Genomic DNA, 22,188 nt, shown 5'->3' with positions numbered 1-22,188 from the left:
GTATTCTATGAATTCTCACAATGACCCTGTGAAAAGATACTTTACAGATAAGGAACATGCAGTCCATAAAGTTTAGGAACTTGTCCAAGGCTTCACAACTAGCAAAGAACAAAGGTTTCAATTCCAAGTATGCCCATTCTACCTTATCACAATATTTTCCTTTAAAGATTGACACATTAACATGAACTCTTAATTTCTAATCACTGTTCTTCATAATGTAATTGCTTAGCATATATAATTAATTTACACATTTCTTCATGTAGTTCTAACAACTGCCCCTCCTCTCACTTTGGTTTAAGCAGATATGTGAGTGGAACTCAGGCCAGGACTCTGAAGTCCCCTACAAAGGGATCCCCAACTCAACTTGGTCTCCCCAGTGATGCTGTATGTGGGAGTCATACCAGCTGGTGTGGATTCCCCTGTGATCTTTGGTGCATACCTCAAAGGTTTCTCGTTGTGAAAATTTACCTTCAGAATGTAGACATCAGATATGTACAGCTACACAGATCTCTCTGGTGTGCCTCCTTCCTGTGGCATCCTATGTGAAGGTTTTAGAAGCAGACGTATGCTTTGCCCTGGTGAAATTATTTCATCACTGAATCCAAAGTTTCAAAAATCTTGAGTTTTAAGCCAATTAAAACTTCTGGTTCTGGGGCTGAGGTTGTGGCTCAGTGGTAGAGTGCTCACCTAGTATGCCCGAGGCATTGGGTTCAATCCTCAGCACCACATAATGTAAAACAAAAATATTGTGTCCACCTAAAACTAAAAAATAATTAAAAAACAAAACTTCTGGTTCCTAGATAGTTTTCATTTCCCTTATTATCCCATGACCTTTTTCTCCTCTTTTCCATAACCCAAGCTCGATTCCTACATGCCAAACCATTGGAAAGACATCCCAACCCCTTACCCCAAAAAATGAACAAAGCAGGATGCCCTAGCCTGTTTGTGCTGCTGTAATAAAATGCCATAGACTAGGTGGCTTATAAATAGCAGAAATGTATTGCTTACAGTTCTGGAGGACAGAAAGTCCAGGATTAAGATGCTGATGAACTTGGTATCTGGTAAGAGCCCCACTTCTGGTTTATAGATGCATCTTCTCATTGCATCTTCACATAGTGGAAGGGAAGAGGGATCTTCCTTGAGCCTCTTTTATGAGAGTATTAATTTCATTCACAAGAACTCTAACCTAATGACCTAATCACCTCCCAAAGCTCCACCTCCTAATACCATCAATGTGAAGGATAGGATTTCAACAAATGAATTTGGAGGGACACAAAATAGGTGGATACAAGGCATAGAGATAGGAACAATGTGGAAGATGAGATATAAGAATAATATAGACTCTAAAGTCAACTGGACAAATCAGAAAATTCCAAAGGCTACTTTCATCTTCCTGAATTTCCAAGATTTCTATGTTCTTTCTCCAATAATGCCCAAATATTTAACAAATATAATAATCTTTATCCATAGTAATTTTTAGGAAGATGCCTCTTTCTCAGGTTCCCCTTTGTGTCAGCAAAGTGCCCATGTAACATCATCAGCAAAAACAAAACAAAATCTGGCTTAGAGAAAACACAGAGCAGATTTTCTCTGCTCTGCACTCCCCAGTAAGTCATCTGTCACTGAAGCACACACCATGAAATATACACAAAGTAGACAGTTCATCAAGCTTTTAATCCTCTTCATTTTGCACTTAAGATGTTTAATTTTACTCATGTGTTAACACATGACAGACATGCGATCAAATAAAAGTAAATCTTAACAAAACAGAGAAATTGAGATAAAGAAACAAGATTTCAACATACAGACATAAGAGAGGTAAAATATGGGAGCTCCTATAGGTTTAATCAATATGCAACCTCTGGACTTGCTACCTTCTTATTTTTTTCTATTTACAATAGGTAGGTATCTGAGACAAAAAGAATATCATAGGTGTCTCAGTGGCTAAAAGGCAAGATGAATACGTGGGCAGATGTTGTTCAAATCTCTTAATAGAAGTCATATCCTTGAGGATATTTTCGCTCTGCAAAGAAAAAAAGAAGATATAAAGGAAACATTAAAGATAGGAGTTTTGTGTTAAAGGCAACTCTGTAGTCAGCTGTAAATGTATTTCTTAAAGTCACACAAGAAAGATAGTTGTAAACAATGAGTTCTTTGTTCTCCCTAAGAATGGTAGCTCTCTAAGGCTAAGAACCCTCTAAGGGTAGTTTCCTTAGGAGGAACTTACTCATCAATGTACGATTCTTCTTCATTTGTATAAGGAAATTCTGATTTATTCATTCTACAAATTTTGTTTGGAGAACAATTAAAGAATAGAAAAGGAAAGGAACTGACAAACTTAAATAGAGGAAAGGAAAACAGAAGCAATATAGGTCTAGGATCTTAGCATATGTCTATTAGGCCCTAGGGGCTGGGCCACTCAAAAGAGGAGCTGACTTCAGGTAAGCAAATCCTTTCAATGTGGGAAGAAAATCATCTCCAGCAGGGAAAGACCACCGAGTCTACTTGTTAGCTTGTGAGCCCAGTAGGGTGGAAGTTAGGAGAATATTTCTGATGTTCCTTAAGAAAAGAAATCAAGAGATTGGACATTTCCATATCAAGGTTCTAAGTCATGTTGTATCTCTGGGTCCATGATGATAAGACTCAGGAGTTAAGAATTAACACCTATTCCAGGAGCCATAAAAGAGAAATAGGAAAACTTAGTTCTTGGTAGTGAGAGAGTCACAGTTTTGTGACAAGATGAATAATGAATTATAGCAGTGCAACAAATTTGAAGATGTGTTCAAGGTGTTATGAAGAGTGTGTTTTTCCAGGGTAGTCACATTGCTCTCCTCCAGGATGCCAGTCTTATGCGAGCTACATGAATAGAGCACCCCTGAATTGTAATACAATCTGAGCTGCTCTATTTGGCTGACCTGCTTCTTAATTCTCCAGTTTCCATTTCATACCCACAAGAATCAAAAGGGAGTCCCAGAGACCTCTTAGTACAGATAATTCCACTTCACCCTGACCTCTATCACCAAAAAGTGAAGAGGAACCTTAGAACTCTGTGTGACTCTATTCATAGTCTCATCTCTTTCCCCTACAACGTTGACAGCTTTGCCATCACGGTCTGTCTCCAAACATCCACGTCTTCTATTGCATCCTTTTCCTTATACACATTTAACCACAAACAGCCCTAAGCCCTCTTGTTTACTCTTTATCTCATGGACCCTGAGTCACATATGACTCTGAATTTTCCTTTTCTGACCCCAACCTGAAATATTCCTAACTTCTGAAACCCTTCTATTGCACCAGCTGGAATCTGCCTCACAAATCACCAGTAAATCCCTTCTATTCTACCTTTAATTAACATTTTCCTTACCTTCTTGCTCTAACTGAAACCTGGATCTCTTGTAAGGATACTTCTTTCTCTGTAATCTTTTCAAATGTGCTGGTTTTCTTTCCAACATCCTTCATACACTGGGGATAGGTGAAACTTTGTTTCTCATTATGGCTTCCAGCTCATTCTCCCTCCTTCCTCTGTACAAAACCTCTACCTTAAAACTGAATGTCATTAGAATCTACCATTCCATGTTGCAGTCTTCTGTTGTCCCTCTTCCCTCTCTCACCATTCCATGATTTTAGCTACTGGCTCTGGCAGGATCTCTATCACTAGTTCTTAATTCTTGGTGTCATTATCTAATATATGATCCACCCCTTGATCTCCTTTGGTCCTTGATCTCTTTTCCAGGGACGTTTTTCTATATCATAGCCACCTTCCCCATGGTTAGAACTTACGTTTTATCATTAGCAATAATCACAACCTCTCCCTTATCTCAACTGTAAGCAACTTGCTTTGTAACCACTGCCCTCCCCTTCTGTCTTTCTAACTCACTCTTCTAGTACCCCCACTCTAACATTTTTTTTACTGTAATCAACACCTAAAATCCAATGACCCTACACCATCCCCCACCCCCATACTGGAGACTGAACTCAGTGCCTCACAAATGCTAAGCAAATGCTCCACCACTGAACTACACCCCCCAGCCCTCCTACCATGTTTCATTGTCCTTCATCCACTTTGCATCCTTCATCTTCCCTAACCCAGCTTAGATTCCAGGGCTGATCATAATAATCACTATTTAACACTCATCTGTCTCCCTTTGTCATGCATTCTTGGCAAAATTCCAACATCTGCTTAACCCAACTTACTTCCCATTATGTGTCCACACTCAAGCAGCTAAGTGAGGCTGCAGAAAACCACACCAACCATGTGTGTGTTTAATTTCATGACCATGGACCTCAAAAGTGCCTTTAATACTACCTAAGAAGCCTGTTACAGTTTTTAATTACTCTCTTAGAGGCATATGTCATTCTTTCTCCTCAACATTGCCATCCCTAGTCTCAGGCTTAGCTGATGACTTGCACCCTATTTCACTAAGAAAATTGAAGCAACATAAGAGAATTTTTACATCCTCACACTACCGTACTACCCACCTATCTGCATCGGGTCCCACATACTGTCTTATCTCCTTTTAAATAATCTTATCTAACACAAACCTTTCTACCTATAGATTCGACTCCATCCCTCTACCTAACATAAGACATTACTTAGTCATTTCCCTCTTTTTTCTGCATCATCAGTTTACCCTTTCCATCTATTCATTATCAACATTCAGACATCTAAAAGAAAATTAAAAGTGAGACTCTAGAGCTTTTCCAGTAAGTACACATTTCTTCCCTGCTGTTCTGTGAAGCAAACTGTCCTCCATATTAGCACTCCAGTGATCTATTCTTGGCTTCAAAATTTATTCATACTTCTTCTCTCAATGATCTATTCTCAGTCCTCATCTTACTTACTACTCATCAGTAGCTTTCAACACCATTGAACACTCCTTCCTCCCTGAAACTCTTTCTACAGTTTCCAAGTGATGACGGTCTCCTAGTTTCCTGTCTACTTTACTGTCTCCTTCTTTTTATTCTCCTTTGCTGGTTTCACTTCATCTCTCTGACCTATGAATGTTGAGAGGGCCAAGGGCTCAGTTCCTGGACCTCTTCTTCTCTATCTATGTCTACTCCCTTGAAGAGTCCATCTGAGCCTCATAATATGAAATATCATCCATAGGTTGACAACTCCAAGGTTTATGTTTCAACTCTAGACCTCTCTCCTAAATTCTAATTTCATTTCAAACCACCTATTCAGCATTTCCCTTTTAATATCTCAAATGGACATCTCCATATTTAAGATGTTCCAAAACAAACTCCGGGATTTCTTAATCACAATAAGTGGTGATTCTACTCTTTCATTTGCTCAGGGCAAAAGGCTTAGTCATCATTGAGTCCTCTTCCCTTCACACCCATCATTAATCTTTCAGCGAATCCAATTTGTTCTATCTTCATAATTATATACATAGGGGCTGGAGTTGTGGCTCAGCAGTAGAGCTCTCGCCTAGCAGCTGCAAGGCCCTGGGTTCAATCCTCAGCACCACATAAAAAATTTAAAATAAAGGTATTGTGTCCAACTACAACTAAAAACAAAATACTGTTTGGAGAGAGAGAGAGAGAGAGAGAGAGAGAGAGAGAGAGAGAGAGCGAGCGCACGCTGGGGTTGTAGCTCAGTAGTAGAGCACTTGCCTAGCACATGTGAGGCACTAGGTTTGATCATCAGCAGGACACAAAAATAAATAAATAAATAAATAAAGGTATTTATTTTATTTACATCTACAACATATATATATATATATATGCATATATACGTATATGCATATGTATTTGTATGTATGTATATACATAACCCAATCTCTTCTCACCATTTCTACTATTAACACCTTGGATTAAACCACCATCTTTTTATTACCAGAATTATCATAATAATCTCCTAGCTGGTTACCCTGTCCCCACCCTTGCCTTTCTTGAGTCCATTCTCAGGAGTAGCTAGAAAAAAAATCTCTCTAAAACTTAGTCAGATCATTTCACTCCTGATCCAATAGCCTTGCATCTCTTCCCATACTAATAACAAAAACCAAAACCCTTACAATGGCCTATAAGGCACCGCACAATCTAGCCTCCTGGTTGTTTTGTTGTTGTTTTTGTTGTTGTTTAACAATCCAACTCTGGAACAGTTTTATTTTGTTTATTTATTTATTTTTATATAGTGCTGAGGATTGAATCCAGTGCCTCACACATGTGAGGCAAGTGCTCAATCACTGAGCTACAACCCCAGTCCCTCCTGTTATCTTTTGATCTTAACTCGTATACTCTCAGGAACTCTATTCCAATCATTGGTCTTCTTGCTTTTCCTCCAATCCACCAGCCCTAGCCTTCTATGGGCCTGGTTCCCTCATTTCCTTCAAGTCTTTGTTAAATTTAACATCTCAATGAGACTTTCTCTGGATAGCCTATTTTACAACTCTCCCCTCGCCCCTCTTTTTAATCTGATTTCTCTCCTTAGTTTTTCTCTATATGACTATTCTCCATCTGAGACACTATATAAATGTTTTACTTTATAATGAAATATAATACAGATACATAAAAGTGCATGCCAGTGTCCAGACCAATTAATTTTCAAAAACTGAGTACAATCATATAGCCAGCACCCAGACCAAGAAACAGAATGTTACCAATACTCCAGGGTTACAATTAATTTTTCTTTTTTCCTTTTTTTATTTCATGTAAATGGACTCATACAGTGACATACTTTATATTTTAATCTGTTTATTTACTTTCTACTTATCCTCACAACTAGTATATAAGTTTCACAAGGGCAGAGATTTGTTTTTTCCATGCTGCATCTTTAATGCAGTTGAAGCCTAACAAATATCTGACCCATGAATGAATAAAATATTGAATAAATTGAAATAAGAGTAAGAATTAATAAGAGTTTAAAGTCTGAGCCAAATTTTGAAGGCAGGAGAAACTCATGAGGCAGACCAAGAAAACAAAGGCTTTGTAAGAACATGGAGTCTGTACAAAGGCAATATGAAAAACGCATCCTAACCTAGAAACCACAGGCATCAGCAAGCTCAGAGCAATGAGCAATGGCAGCCTGCTGAGAAACAGTTGCTACGTGGCTAGAAAAACAAGCAGATGCCAGATCTCAAAGGCCTTATATAAATAAGTACATGAAAAGAGGTGAAGAAAAATAAAATACAGGGGCCTTTTAAGTATTTCTGGGACTTTTTTTTTCAAGGTGTTGAAATTTAAGATGATAAAAAACAGGATTTCTTTGAAATCAATTCATTAATAACATATTCTAGTGTTCTCAGGAGATTCTGAGGCCCACTGTAATGTTCAAAGACCTCTAACAACTCCTGAGTATGTGGGAAAGCCTTAAAAGTCTCGGGGAATACGTAAGCCCCTCTTTGAAGGAAAGGCAACTGAAGTGTGAAATTTAAATGTATGAGTCTGCCTGATTATTCTTGTTTTACTGGACTAGGGCACGAGCAGGGAACTCTGTATTCCTCACCTGCTGGACATGGTCAGAAGAGATGGCACCCCAGTCCTACATGAAGGGATAGGACAGAAATGCTCTGGGTGTCTTCACCTAGGGCTCATGTCCTACATCAGTGGTTCTCAAACTTGATTATGTGTCACAATGAGGCCTTGTTAAAACAAACTTCGAGGCATAATCTGGAGTTTCTTATTCAGTAGGTTTTGGGTGGAACCTGAGCTGGTCTGGGGACAATATGTCGAGAACCACTCTCCTGCACAATGGTAGCCTCCTAACCAGGCAAGAAGTTTTTCAGTTTTTTCTTTCTGTTCTTCCAGAGAGGTTTAAATGCTCCTGAGCTTCACCTCCCCCAGGGTTGTCAGATAAAAATTAGAACAACCAGTTAAATGTGAATTTCTGGTAAGTAACAATTATTTAGCATACATATGATATAACTTATTGCTTATCTAAAATTCAAATTGTGTACTTCTTAGCTATGTTCTTAATTAAATCATTTACCTTCTATAGAAGGGATACAGTGATAACAATTACCTTGCAGGGTTGAGCAAAGGACTTAAAATGTTGTGTAAAGTAATAGGCACATGGTCAGAGGCTGATAAATGGCTGCTATGAGTACTCAGCCTGTCACATCATAAAACTGATGCTCTTAGCAGAGGAACAGAAGCCTTATAAATGGTAACAGCCACATCTATCAGGGTAAAAGCTGTCAGTCCCTGAAGGGTGGTCTTTTTTTTTTTTTTTTGAACCTAGAGAGACTTCTCTGCACTACCCTCTTTTGCTCGAGGCTACCAGCTTATGTTCCTGATTCTCCTTTAAATCCCCAAGGTGCCAGGAGTGTCTGATACATTTGTTATTCAGAAAGTATTAGTGAATTATGATTTTTTTTACGGTGAAACGCAGTCTACTTTCCCTCTTCTTAAATTTGCACTTACTTGGGTACTTGCGGATGACTCTAAAGGGCTGGTTGTTCACATCTGTCTCTGTTATTTGGCAGACATATTTCTCATTTAATTTGACTGGGTATCTCAGGACAGAGAACACCCTATAGAAGCCATTTATCTGCTCCTCCAGGACCTCCACAGTACTATGGTTGCTCAAGTCCCGCTCTGCTCTGTCCATCCAAGTCACATTGGGTGTGAGGTACCACCCCTTAGAGACACAGGTGGCCACGTCCTCATCATCAATCTTGTCAAACCGCACCTGGGGCATTTCAGAACCTAGTTGGAAAAAAATAACAAGACAATTAGTTTCTTGTTATTTCAGCCCCAAGAGGCTCGAAGTGACAGAAATCTTACACTCAGTTTTTACATTAACCCCCTATGAAGGCAACACATCTTAAGGTTTACTGTAACTAAAATTTTACCTCAAGCATAAGAAGAGAAGAACAAGACACATGTATGCTCTTGCCTTCCAGATCTCGCCTACCACTGCTGCCTTTAATTTTGGAATCTTCCCTTCTTATGTGAAGATAACAAATCACCACCACCACTTTCCCATCTCTTCAGACTTTTATCCGGGAAGAATTCTGCCATGCAGAATTCTCAATCCCCATGAGGTCTCTGGTAAGCAAAAGACAGCTGTCCATGTAATCTGGCAAAGGGTACCGACCTGGGGCACAATGGAGATCCATTGATTCAGTCCAATTTACATTAATAGCAAGAGAAGTAAAGCCCAGAGAAGCTAAGGAAGCTGCTCAAACTAGAGTTGACCAAGTTCCAGAACTTGGGCCTTCTGCCTCCCAATACAGACCTATTCTCACTAAATCACATATCAGATCTCAGGGTCTTCTCATATAGGACTATTATATCCTATCAAATTTGGGGGTTTTAGTGTCACAAATTTAGAAAATTTGGGATTAGACCAGTGTTGTTGTTACTGTTGCTGTTTTGTTTGTACTGATGAATGAATGATGCACTTTTTGTTCAGAGCAATATTTTTAGCTTTGATAAATTGACATTCCAAGCCCCTAGATCCTGTGATAGGAATAAAATGAACCCGAAGTGGTTTGAGTAGAAGAGGGAAAGGGAGAATATCAGAAGAGAAAACTTACAGATGAACAGAGACAGAGCTTGAAATCAAATTCATCTGTTAAATTCCTTTACCTTCTACTATTAGCTTAATTGTACTTTCGCCTCTTCCATCTGGCGTGATGGCTAAGCACTTGTAGATAGCTTCATCCATGAAATCCACGTTTCTTAGTAGAAGTGATAGAGACCCCTCAGAAATTTCAGTCCGATCTACAGAGACTCTTCCCTCATACAAAGAGTTTTGATCTTCTAGTTGCTCTGTGTTATTGTGAAACTGGTAAACCAACTTGGAGTAAATTGCAAAGAAATCATAGTGTCTGAAAAAGCGGTAATATTCCTCGTCATTCTCTACCTCGTATTCCTCTGTGATATCTTCTCTTTCCCAAGAAAACTCAAGATTTTCTGTGCCTTCCACAAAGGAGAAATGGCAGGAGAGGGTCACATCAGTGAATGGGTGGGCCCGCAACTCTTCTGGGGACACTGAGAATGTCAAAGAAGAAATGGGGTTAGTAAAGACTGATGACCACAGCATCAGGTAAGGCTCCAAAGCAGATCAAAGAAACCTCTTCTGCTATTTCAAGCAGAAAAGGATTTAGTACAGGGAACTAGATGGTTACAAAATAACTGGAAGGCTGGAGGAAAGAGACTAAAAGGGGCATGGATGTTGAGACCTGCAATGTGTTTGTTCTGTCCTCCCTGGCGTCATTCTAGGCTCAGAATGACACAGCACAGTTGGTCTGCCAGAGTTGCAGCTGCCTCTGCCTTATCAGGAAGCTAGTGAGTGAGAAAGATGTCTCTGCAGGTGGTGGCTTCAGAGCCAAATTGCACCTACCAGACTCACATTGGCAAAAGAAAGGATGCCTCATGCACTATAACCTTTCTCCCCACTTCGATCAGTTGTGAGTTTAATCCTTGCGCAAATGCAGCTGATTGGCAGAGCCTGTGTCACTCCCAAAACTCTGCCATAAAGCAATCTTGGAAATGTTGCTTTTTTCCCCCTCTAGCTTTAGTAATCCAAAAAGTCACTGGAAAGGCAGAAACAGAGATTCAGTAAATAAATCTAAAGGTTGTGGGGATTGCTGCCATACACTATGTACACTCATAGAATCACAACATGGATTAGAATCCTGGTATGTTATAGCTGGAAAAAAGTTTAGAGGCCACCTACTTCAATGTTCTCAAACTGTTTTCCCCAGAACTCACCTCAGAATTTGCCACCAATGGCCAGATAAAAACTAAATCAGTGGTATTTCCAATCCCTTACTTCTTCAACCAGAACAATACCTATCTAATTTAGTTATAAATTTGGGCTCTCAAATCAGAATTCTTTCAAATATCTCTGCTACTAAAAGACAAAATTGATTCCAGGAAGCAAAGTCGGTCAAGGTCACATATTAAGATATCAGTAGCAGGGCTCTGGTTGTAGCTCAGTGATAGAGCACTCGCATAGCACATGTGGGGCACTGGGCTGATCCTCAGCACCACGTAAATAAATAAATAAATACATAAAACAAGGGCTGGGGCTGTGGTTCAGTGGTGGAGCACTTGCCTTACATATGTGGGGTACTGAAGCACTGGGTTCGAGCATTAGCACCATACAAAAATAAATAAATAAATAAAATAAAGATATCGTGTCCATCCAAAACTAAAAGTATTTAAATAAATAAATAAAACAAAGATATTGTGTCCATCTATGACTAACAAAAATTAGTTGTCCATCTATAACTAAAAGAAAAAAAATATCAGTAGCACTGAAGAAAAAAATAAGGTCTCTCAGAGTTTAAAAATGTTCTTTAGGGGGCTGGGGCTGTAGCTCAGTGACAGAGCACTTGCCTAGCACTTGTGAGGCACAGGTTCGATCCTTGCACCATAAGAATAAGTAAATAAAATAAAAGCATTGTGTCCATCTAAAAAAATAATTAAATGACCTTTAGGGCACATGCCTGTAATCCCAGCAGCTTGGGAGGCAGGAGGATAGCAAGTTCAAGGCCAGCACGCAGCAACTTAGTGAGACCCTATGCAACTTAACAAAAGACTCTGTCTCAAAATAAAAATAAAAAGGGGATGGAGATGTGGCTTAGTGGTTAAGCACCTTTGGGTTCAATTCCTGGTGAAAGAGAGAGAGAGAGAGAGAGAGAGAGAGAGAGAGAGAGAGAGAGGGAGGGAGGGAGGGAGGGAGGGGGAGGGAAAGACCTTTAGAGTTATGGCTACCAGGCTTTTTTTTAAAGAGTGCTGAAGATCAAACCCAGATCCTCACAAATGTTAGTCAAGTGTTTACACTGAGCTATATCTCCAGCCCATTACCAAACTTTTAAGCCTATATGACTAATTAAATTACCAACTTGAGTAAGAGAATAATGAGGCTTAAGCATTATGAAAGTAGGCACTCCAGTAAGAAAGGTATTTTTTTTTCCTTCTAGAGATACTGTGCAGGTGACAAACAGTAGAAAGGAGAAAGAATCAGTCAATGTGAGCCTAAGGATGTTGTTTAATACAATAAGGTGAAAGAAATAGAATTAAAAATAAGTGAAGTACTAACAGCAAATACAAATGATCAAAGTTACTAGGCAAGGAAGCATCCAAAACATCAGCCTATCAAAGAGTAGGGGGCCAGACAGACAGCAAAGGATATTCCAGCTGAATAACAGTCTACAAGTTCCTTAGCAGTAGCCACAGGGCTGTTGCTGGGATTACCCACATAATTAGTGAAATATCATTCTGGGTGTGTCTGTGAATGTTTGGGGATCACAATAACATTGTATGGATAGACTGAGTAAAGTGGTTGTCCTTCCTCTGTGAGTGGCCCTCATCCAATCCAATTCCGGAAGAGAACCAAAAAAAAAAAAAACCTGACCTTCCTATAAGAGGGAAGCCTTCCCACCTGAATGCCTGAGAGATCCTTTGCTGCCTTCAGGCTTGAAGTGAAACTTAAGCTCTTCTTGGGTCTCCAGACATTGGACTCAGACTAGAATTGTACCACTGGCTTTCCTGGGCCTCTAGCTGATGGCAGAACTGGGACTTTTCAGCTTCCACAAGCCAGTTCCTTACAATCCCGCCCCACACACCCGCAACACACACACACACACACACACACACACACACCTCTCTTTCATCCTGACTACATTCTACATTGGGTATTTTTGGTTGTTGTTGTTGGTGGTGGTTTTTTATGTTGTTGTTTTTTTTAGGGTTTACAATGTGTTAAACATATGCTAAGAGCTTTTCTGGCCTTAATTCATTTAATCAGTATACTACATTGAGGTAGGTACTATTATCATCCCCAATTTACTACTGAGAAAACCAAGGTATACTGAGGTGAAATAAATTGCTTAAAGGCATAAGACTTATGAAAAATAGACTGTGAGTGAAACTCTAGAGTCTGACTCCAAAGTTTTCCATCTGAAACATGCTTTTTCATCTCCTAAAATAGGCACTCAAAAAGTTTGATGAACAAATTAATGACTAATAAATGTATATAAAGAAAGGCAGGATGGAAAAAAAGGAGGCAGAGAGAAACAGTTGTATGTTCCTTTATAAGGATAAATTTGAAAATTAAAAAACCAGGTGATTTCTTACTCAAATTATTATTTTTTTCTGGCTGTGGTCATAATTTTTTTAATGGTGTTTTAAAAATTCTGGTCTAGCTGGGCATCATGGCATATACCTGTAATCTCACTGACTTTGGAGGCTGAAGCAGGAGGATTGCAAGTTTGAGACCACCCTCAGTAATTTAGCAAGACCCTGTCTTCTTAAAAAAGTAAAAAAGGATAGGGATGTAGCTCTGTGGTAGTACCCCCAAGTACCAGCCCCAGTATTAAAAAACTTAAATATAATTTTATTCAATTTTATTTTAACTTTAATTAAAATCCTGGTCTGAAGAATTACAAATTCAAGTTCTAGTTCCAAGTAACCACTTACTAATCATTTGGCATCAGGCAAGTTACTTAATCTCTCTGGGTTAGTTTCCTCATATGAAATTAGAATAACAGAACCTGCCTCTGGGTTGTCATGAAATACCTTGGGATCTTAGGGACTGTTTTTATATGACAGGGTTCAATCAATTTCCCAGAGGAACAGAAGGGAGAGAGCAGATGGGTGGATACTTAGTATTCAATCTCTCACAAGAATATATAGTTTATTCATGAGAGGTCCTCCATTATAGCTTCTCAGGTCTACCCAGAAGGTCTTTTGCTACAGCTGTACCCTTTCTGGTCCCAGGGGAAAGAGTCTCAGATGCAGGAATCTAAAGATGCTAGCCAATGAATCAGGAAATGTGATCTATGGAGGCTGTAACAGGCAATACAAAAGCCAGCTTCTGAAGGCTGTGGCTGCAGGTGGGCCTATTGAATCTAAATATCACCTTTGTTAATTTCATTCTGTTATTTCTAGATCATTGTATCCTTAGCTTCCCAAGGCCTAAGAGTTGGAGGCAAAAGCTCAACAAAATCTAATAATGCAGGAAAACACTTTGAAAATTGTAGAAAGAAAACTGTTGGTGTCTGAAACACCTGCTATAATACCAAGTACATATTGTTAGGTTGACAATATTGCTATAAAATATAAGATGCTATTAGAACTAATAAACACACCTTTGTCATTCTCACCTACATATACACTCATTCCTTTTATTTGTTCTTCCTGATGATGAATGATTGCCAACTCACCTTGCCTGACTGCCCCCTTACACACACACACACACACACACACACACACACACACACACACAAAAATTAAGCAAAAGAAGAAAAGCAAGTAAATGTAGCCTGGTGGCCAGGCCTTGCACTAACTCCTGAATTATCTCAAACCTGAGGATGTCTTCGAGCTGCTGCCACCTGTAAAGACTGGCAGAACTGCTGAAGGTCCCTGAAAGAAGGCCCATGCCTGAAGCCTATAAATATGTTTGATCACTGTGTAGAGTAGTTATATTGTAAGGTTTGAATACCTAGTAACAGTTAAGAAATTTTTGCTTATAGACTTTTGGCTAGTGGAATTAAATTAACATTTCTAACATTTCTATCTTGTTCCATTACCAACATTTTTGAAGAATTAAGTACAAAGTGTTACATAAACCCAGTGCTGACTGTTCATTCAGATTTTTCAGATCAGACCTGATTTCAAACACTCTGGATACTATAGTATTAATTGGCACTTGTCAGAGTCACTTGAAATGTTGGGAGTTTCTCAGTATAGGTGTGAATAAGGATAGTCATGCAGATATGGCCTCAAATGGACAGATTAAATTGGGGTGGGGGTTGGCAATTGTTTAAAAAAAAAAAGTAGACTGGGTATGTAGCTCAGGGGTTCAATCCCCAATACTACAAAAAAAGGCGGAGGAAGAAGGAAGAACCAACAATAATGCCCTACAATATGTGCCTGTTACTCTCCCATCTGCTCTTTACCATTTCCTGCATAGCAAGTTATTTGCATTTCACAAAGTCGGAGGTTTGAAGTGATTAAGTCATTTGTCTGACTTTAATTTTTAAACCACTGTTTCCTCGTTGTCATCAAGGCTATTTAAATATACCCACAACATTTTTTGAAAAAAGACTTACCTGTACCATAAAGAAGCAGAAGTAGGTTGACAGACACCAAAAAGAAACACATTCTGTGAGAAAAAAAGAGAGAGGCAGAACATTTGTTTCACCTAAGAGTGTGGACTATCATTACCAGAGTCACATGCTGCTGGGTGGGATGAAGGGCCTCATGGGCACTACCTTCAGTCCCCATGACCACCAGGGCACACCTGGCAAACAGACACTTCCAGCACCTCAGTATTTCATGTGGGAATGTCATCTACGCTCACTCCACTGATCCTGGGCAGGTTTATTTTGCCATATGAACTTGGAACTTTATTTCTATAATAAGTAAATCTGTCTCTATAGATGTGCCACAGTTAAATTATTTGCATCCAAGGTCAGCCCTGAAGAGGATATTTGAGGGAACACTGACAGCATCCCAAGCAACGTTCACTGGCCTCTCTGGATGTTTCTGGGGCAAGTGGAGGTGGAGGAGTGATAACTATAGATACAGGTGTATCTGGGAAGTTAAGGACCAATGTTTCCCAAACAGAAAAAAACAAAACAAAACATGACAACACTAAACAAGACTGCCCAGCCAAAGCTGCACTTTAATGGGAATGATTTTTAAGGGGCCTAGGACAGCTCTGGAATGGGGTGGGAGAAAGGACAGGGAACACTCACCTCCTTTGAGAAGCTCTAACCCAAATGCACAGCTACATGGAGGTAAAGCCACTGACACTTGTAAGCTGAAGCCAGCCTCCCTCTATGGCCTCATCTCCCATACTATACACTCCTCCAGTACCATTCCAATGTCACAGTGCTCTCCAAACCCAGGCATATCCTGCATCAGCATCACTACTACTCACTTATTCAAAAACTCTGCCCAAGTAGTCCTCTCGAAGCCCTTCCAATCCTATATCCTGTTAATCATTCCTTCTTTACCTTGAACATACTTTTATTATTGCGTGAATCACATTGTACACCAACGATTTTTTTGCATGTTCTTTTGTCCATTGTTATTTCAAAGAAAGAAAGGTGAGATAATCTTACCTTCTCAGCATATTTTCTTGCCTCTTCTTCTTCCTGTTATCTATTATGGACAGGGGGAAACCCCACCACAATCTTCCAAGTCTAGTCATAATAATAGCAACTGTTTGTCAAATGCTTACTAAAGCCAAGTTTAATCTTCAAAATAAGACTATAAAAGGTACTATTATTATCTACATTTTATATTTGAGGAAACTAAGGCAAAGAGGACATAACAGTTTCACCCAGGGGCACACAGAGTTAAAACTCCCACACTTTAGCTGAAGCATGTACATTCTCCCTAAGCTCTGTCCCAACAACCTCTGCACTTCATGCACACACTCCAGGGAGCCCCATCTCCCAGGGTGACCATCAAAAGAACAGGAAGTTCATGGGCTGATTTAGCAGATGATTTTGTGGAATATTACAATAAGTTTCTTTCCTACGGGCCTGTTAGACCCTGGAAAATATGTGATCTGTGGGTTGAATATTAACAAATACAGCAGTCTCAGAACAGGAGATAAAGGAGCAGTGCTTGCCAGCCAATGACCAAAGAAAGCATTTCTAGGGTCAGTGGTAGAAGTGGAAAGATTCTTTGGCAAATCTACATACACTAACAAGGAATATGAATAGTGTTTGATTTCATCCATTTATTTAGAGAATACCTCTCCATGGCAGGTATACTAAATTATTTTAAAGACATATCTAAACTAATACAAATTAAAAGGTAATATGGCAGCTAGCAGCTACTAGAGTTATAGAAACTTAATTGAGAGAAGGACTACAGTCAAAGTAAAAAAAAAAAAAAGGTGTAGGAATATGCCTTTCAACTCAATAAAATCTCATTATCTTTTTCCAAGATATAAAAGTTTTTCATCATTATGAAAAACAAAAATCCAAAGGCCTTTCAGATTCCCCCATCCCAGTCAGATATGATCTTTGCTCCTTTGCATTTCTACTTCATTTTTTACTGCTATGTAATATTCTCACTCATTTAATAAAGTTTACATGTAATGATCCTAATAGTAACACAGGTTTATTATAAATTCTTTTAGAAAATGGAAAAAATAAAGAAGAATATTAAACCCACTTTTAATTCATCATTCAGAAGATCACTATTACCATTTTCGATTATACTTTCAGGCTTTTTGATGGGTATCTTTTTTAAAAAATCAATTTGTATATACAGTTTAGTGTTCAGATTAATTTTCCTCTTGACAGTATTTTGTGAATATTTCTCCATAGTAAATATTGTTATAATATGATCTACTTTGTCTTATGGTTATTTATTTGTACATCTCATCACCCCTATGAGGCTACAAGTTTCCTAAGGCAGAGCTAGGTCCTCCTCGCCTTTCATGTATCCGTCATGGTGTTCCATACATTGTAGGTCCAATAAGTGTTTCTTGAATTAACTAAATTATATTGAATCTTGCATAAGATTATTAAAAAGTTTCACTATATAACAGGAAAAATTAAAACAACAAAAGCCAAAAACATAAAGACATTCATATGCTATTCAAGACAAGTATAAATTATGCAAACACAGAAAATTCCTACCCTGTACCTGGGTCATGCCTTTAGGGCTTAAACCCTTTTCATCTCTGGCTTTCAGAAAAACAATGAACAGTCTATATACTAGCTCTAATGTGGTGACATAAGCATAAAGAACCAGGTACACAATTAGATACCTCAACATTTTTGTCACACTGTCATTCATCTGACTCTCCTGTTCACAATCATGGCTAATAATATCTCCCAAATAAATATTCCCTTTATGGAAAGAGCTTACCTGTATCACAGCTTGTCCCTCTGATTCAGTCAGGTGAGAAGCAAGTGAGGTGGAGTCAGGAGTCAATATGTCTTTGAAGGGATAGTTGTGTGACAGTCCTTAGGGAAAGGGTTTAGAGATAATGTTATTACCATTGCCTCAAACCCTTAGCAAAGAGCTCCATGAGACATACGTCTAAAGCTATATTTGTAGGTGAAAAAAGGTATTACAATTTCAGAAGATAGGAACTAAACAAACAACATAATATTCAATGCTGGGAAATTATTCTGCAACCATTTTTTTAAAAATTACATTCTTGAGGCATAATTAAATAACATGGAAAAATGCTTGCTACACAATTTTGAAAAAAATTGAAATATAAAATTTAATACACATATATACATATGTATGATTTCAACTTTGTGGAAAAAAATATGTGCATAGGAAAGGAAGAAAATACACCAAAATGTTAATAGTTTTTATTTCTGAAAAGTGAGATTGTGTATGATTTTAGTGTTCTTATTACATATCTCTAAATTCTGCACAGTAATTTTTTGTATTTAATTATAATAAATAATTTACAATTGTATAAATGAACGAATGGAAAATACAGATCTAATATACCTAATGGTACAGGGAGCAAGGGTACAGGAAGGAGTATGCAAACAAGATTTATTCTTTATTCTCTTCTTATTATTGATAAGCATGGTTTGTGTCTCCTGTTGGAAGTCCTGTTAACCTTTAGTTCAGTATGAGCAGTTCTACATTAGGGTTTCTTTCCATCTCCCATTCCCACAGCACATAGATTACTATCTGGATCTTAACTTGGTTGACATAATTCTGATACTTAACATAGACCAGGTGAACTGTAGATGAGGGTTTAAGGGAATACTTCTTTTGGTAAATCAACTTATTAGAATAGGGTGAATAAAATGCAGACAAGAATAATAGGCCCCCTGATGGGAATTGGCATCAGGATGTATTGTTTTGTTTATCCCCTAGAGCATCTAGTACATTTTCTACCAAAATAATTGCAGAATGGAATGGAATGAAATAATTGTAATCAATTCATGTCACTTCTCAAACTCATGCTACAGGGCTTGAAGCTTGATGTACATTTGACTTTTACCCTGAGGCAAAAGAGGAACATACTGATTCAAACTCAGTATTGAGAAACTGTGAAGAGTACTTAGTACTTAAATATAAGTTTAATTCTATAGGTGCCACATTCTTCAGACTACCCCAAATCTTTACATGAGCTAATAAGGAGATGGGATTTGGTGCTCCTAGGAAAAGAATTGGAGGTGATCCCTCACCTGGTACACATACCTTTCTCCATGGCCTAGACAAACCGATTGCCTCAAAGTTTACTGTTCCTCTTCTATACCACATCATACCAGTATACTTAAGATTTGGGGACAAAGTTACAATTTTAAATATTTTTTTTCATTCTCCCAAGAATGACAAAACTTAGTGATTGTAACTACAAGCACTAAGCGTGGCTGCCAATCCAGACTACTAACTCTTTCTCAGACATATAATTTTCTCCTTGTTTTGGCCACTCTTTCTCAAGAAATGCCTTTCCTGCATAGCCTTTCTCTCATTGGTTAGGGGATTGGGAAAAATAGACTGGGCAAGCCCTTGCTGTAGTGCTGGCCCGCCATCGCCATCGCTGCTGCTGGAGTTGACCCTTGCACTGCTGCTGCAGTACAAATGTGACTTCCAACATTTTTATTTATCTTTCCCTTTTCTTTTCAAAGATATAACTACAGATCAGATACTAAGGACCTTTGTCACAAGCTGTGTATGGTCTGTAGGTGTGAACTATTATGCATAGTAGCCACTTGAGGGGATAGGCCTGGCATTTCGAGCTCCCTGTCAGGGAGTGATTGCATGATGCACGTGCCCTCCTCCTCAACTCTGCCTAAGATCCCACACAGCACCTGAGATGGGTGTTACTTGCCAAGATGTCAATCAATCTGCTGACCACAGGACATCACGAAGGGCTCTTTTAAACCCAGTTGTCTCCTCTGCGTGAGTCATGGGCGAGAAACCTTCACTGATGTAGTTTTTGGAGGAAAATGGGTGGAGTGAAGCGTTGGGCGGTGTGTGTGGGCGCACGCGTGTTTTGGGAGAAAATTTTCACTAATTACAGCAGGCCAAATGATCCTTTTTCTCTGAATTTTGATAGTATTTGACTCTGTATGACAGTTACAAGTGCTACTTTATATTTTAGTTACTTTGGGTTAATTTTTAAAATGACAATTAATATACTAGACAATTTACCTAAAGTGTACAATTAAGTGGGTTTTAGTATAGTGATACAACCGCCATCAAAATGTATAAGAACAATGTCACTACCCCCCCCCCCCAAAAAAAAAAACCCTGTACCTCCTAGCACTCAATCCCCTTTTCCCTTCATTCTAGCCCTTGGCTGCCACTAATCTACTTTCTGTCTCCACAGATTTGCCTGTTTTGGATATTTCATATCAATAAAATCACACAATGAGTTCTTTAATGACCGGTTCCTTTCACCTATATGTTAGCATAATGTATTCAAGATTCACCCAAGTTGTATCAGTACTTTATTTTTATTGCTGAATAATGTCCCATTGTATGAACACATTACTTCTTGTTCATCCTTTATCAGGTGATGGATATTTGGGTTAATTCTATTTTTTTGCTATGGAAAAACTGATGCTATAAACATTCATGTACAAATTTTAATGACGACAATTTTCATTTTTCTTGAGTCTGTATCTTGGAATGGAACTGCTGAGTTATATGGTAACTCCATTTTTAAAACCTTTTTTAAAAAACAATGAGCCAGATTGTTTAAAAACAATGAGCCAGATTGTTTTCCAAAGTGACTATATCACTTTTCATCTCACCATCAGTCCATGAGGGTTGTGATTTCTTCACATCTGCACAAGCATTCATTATCAATTTTATTTTAGCACTCTTAGTGGGTATGAATGGTACCATACTGGCATTTTTATTTGCATTTTCTTGATGGTTAATGATGCTGATTATATTTTTATGTGCTCATTGATGATTTGTATTATCTTCTTTTGAAAAAAGTCCATTCAGATCCTTTTCCTTTTTATTTTTTTTTCTCAATGGTTTCATGTTTGCTCTGTTCTTACACAGTGAATCTCTTGAAGGAAGCGATTTTATCTGTATAAAACCATGAACACTGTTATAGTATGTTGGTATCCAACTCCATCATAACTATATGACTTGGCCAATTAATTTTTCCATACCTTTGTTTTCTTGTCTGTAAAATGGGGATGATAAAACCTACTTTATAAAATGAATGTGAGGATTAGATAAAATAATGACTCTAAGGCCCCTAGCACAGTATTTAGCACTTAGAAAATATCTAGTAGTAGATGTTATCTATTACTTTCTGTAATAGTTATACTTTCTAATAGAATAGTTCAGTTTCTTAAACAACAGGTATTTAGTGAGAATTTAGTATTTTCTATTTATGTTATAATTATAATCAAAATAATATTATAATTCATAATATAAATATATTTAGTATTTAGGTATTTAGGGTGAACAAAGTTGGAGACTAAATTATTTAGTAGTTTATTGCTAAAGTTATGACTAGCTTTCTAGGAAACTTCAAACACCCTAATTATGGAACATAGACTGAGCAAGTGGATAAAATTAAGATACTTCTTGTTCATCCTTTATCAGGTGATGGATATTTGGGTTAATTCTATATTTTTGCTCAAACTCCCAAAACAAGACTTTTCTACGGTCTTCTAAGTCTTCTAAGTCCCTAAATGGAAGGAACTCAATGGGAGTAGTCACGAGGATGGTTTCACAGCTCTAACATATGCTTAGACAAAGATACCCAGATCCAAAAATATCATCGTTATTTGAGTCTTTTATAAAATAAAGAGAGCCCAAACTTCAAAAGAAGCCTGGTTTGGGTAAAAATATTCAGGAAGCCATCTTAATCTATCAATTCTTGAGGAGCAAACTGCAGCAAAGGAAGTAACTGCTGATAACCAAACTGGTAGATCTTAACTGGTAGTCTGAAAACTTAATTTAGGCGTCTATAAACACAAAAGATGACTGACTCCTCATGATGGATTGGAAGCCTAGAGCTCCCTTTGCCTTCAATATTGTCTTAACAGATAATTATTGTCTTCGATTTTGTTTTGTTTTTGAGATTTGAAATAAAAAAATCAATATTCTTTTTCCTACTATGGTAAGAACACAGAATTTTAAACCATCCTTGGGCAATATGGATAAGCCAGAGTGAGAGGGATTCAGCAGTAGAAATAATTCAAAATGTTGTGTGACAGGCTAAACAACTGACCTTCATCTGATAAGCAGTGAAGAGATATGGGGTCAAAGCAGAAAGGAAAGATATGAACTGAAAAAAAAAAAGCAGCA

At 38.1% G+C, this 22,188-nt stretch overlaps 1 protein-coding gene across 1 annotated transcript; it reads right to left on the bottom strand.

The window, feature by feature from the left end:
* Positions 1-1,916: 1,916 nt before the first annotated feature.
* On the bottom strand, positions 1,917-22,151 carry LOC308653976 (V-set domain-containing T-cell activation inhibitor 1-like). Its single transcript, XM_081302757.1, has 6 exons — positions 22,112-22,151; positions 17,797-17,894; positions 15,012-15,064; positions 9,535-9,939; positions 8,365-8,649; positions 1,917-2,023 (listed from the first exon to the last, which is right to left on the bottom strand). Exons 3-6 carry the CDS (start codon positions 15,061-15,063, stop codon positions 1,989-1,991), a joined length of 777 nt encoding a protein of 258 aa, XP_081158883.1. The 5' UTR covers position 15,064; positions 17,797-17,894; positions 22,112-22,151; the 3' UTR covers positions 1,917-1,988.
* Positions 22,152-22,188: the final 37 nt, after the last annotated feature.

Source organism: Spermophilus citellus, assembly GCF_964194105.1.
Source record: "Spermophilus citellus genome assembly, chromosome: 7".
Taxonomy (NCBI): Eukaryota; Metazoa; Chordata; class Mammalia; order Rodentia; family Sciuridae; genus Spermophilus; species Spermophilus citellus.
The sequence above is the reverse complement of the archived record's forward strand: the minus strand, read 5'-3'. Positions and strand labels throughout refer to the sequence as shown.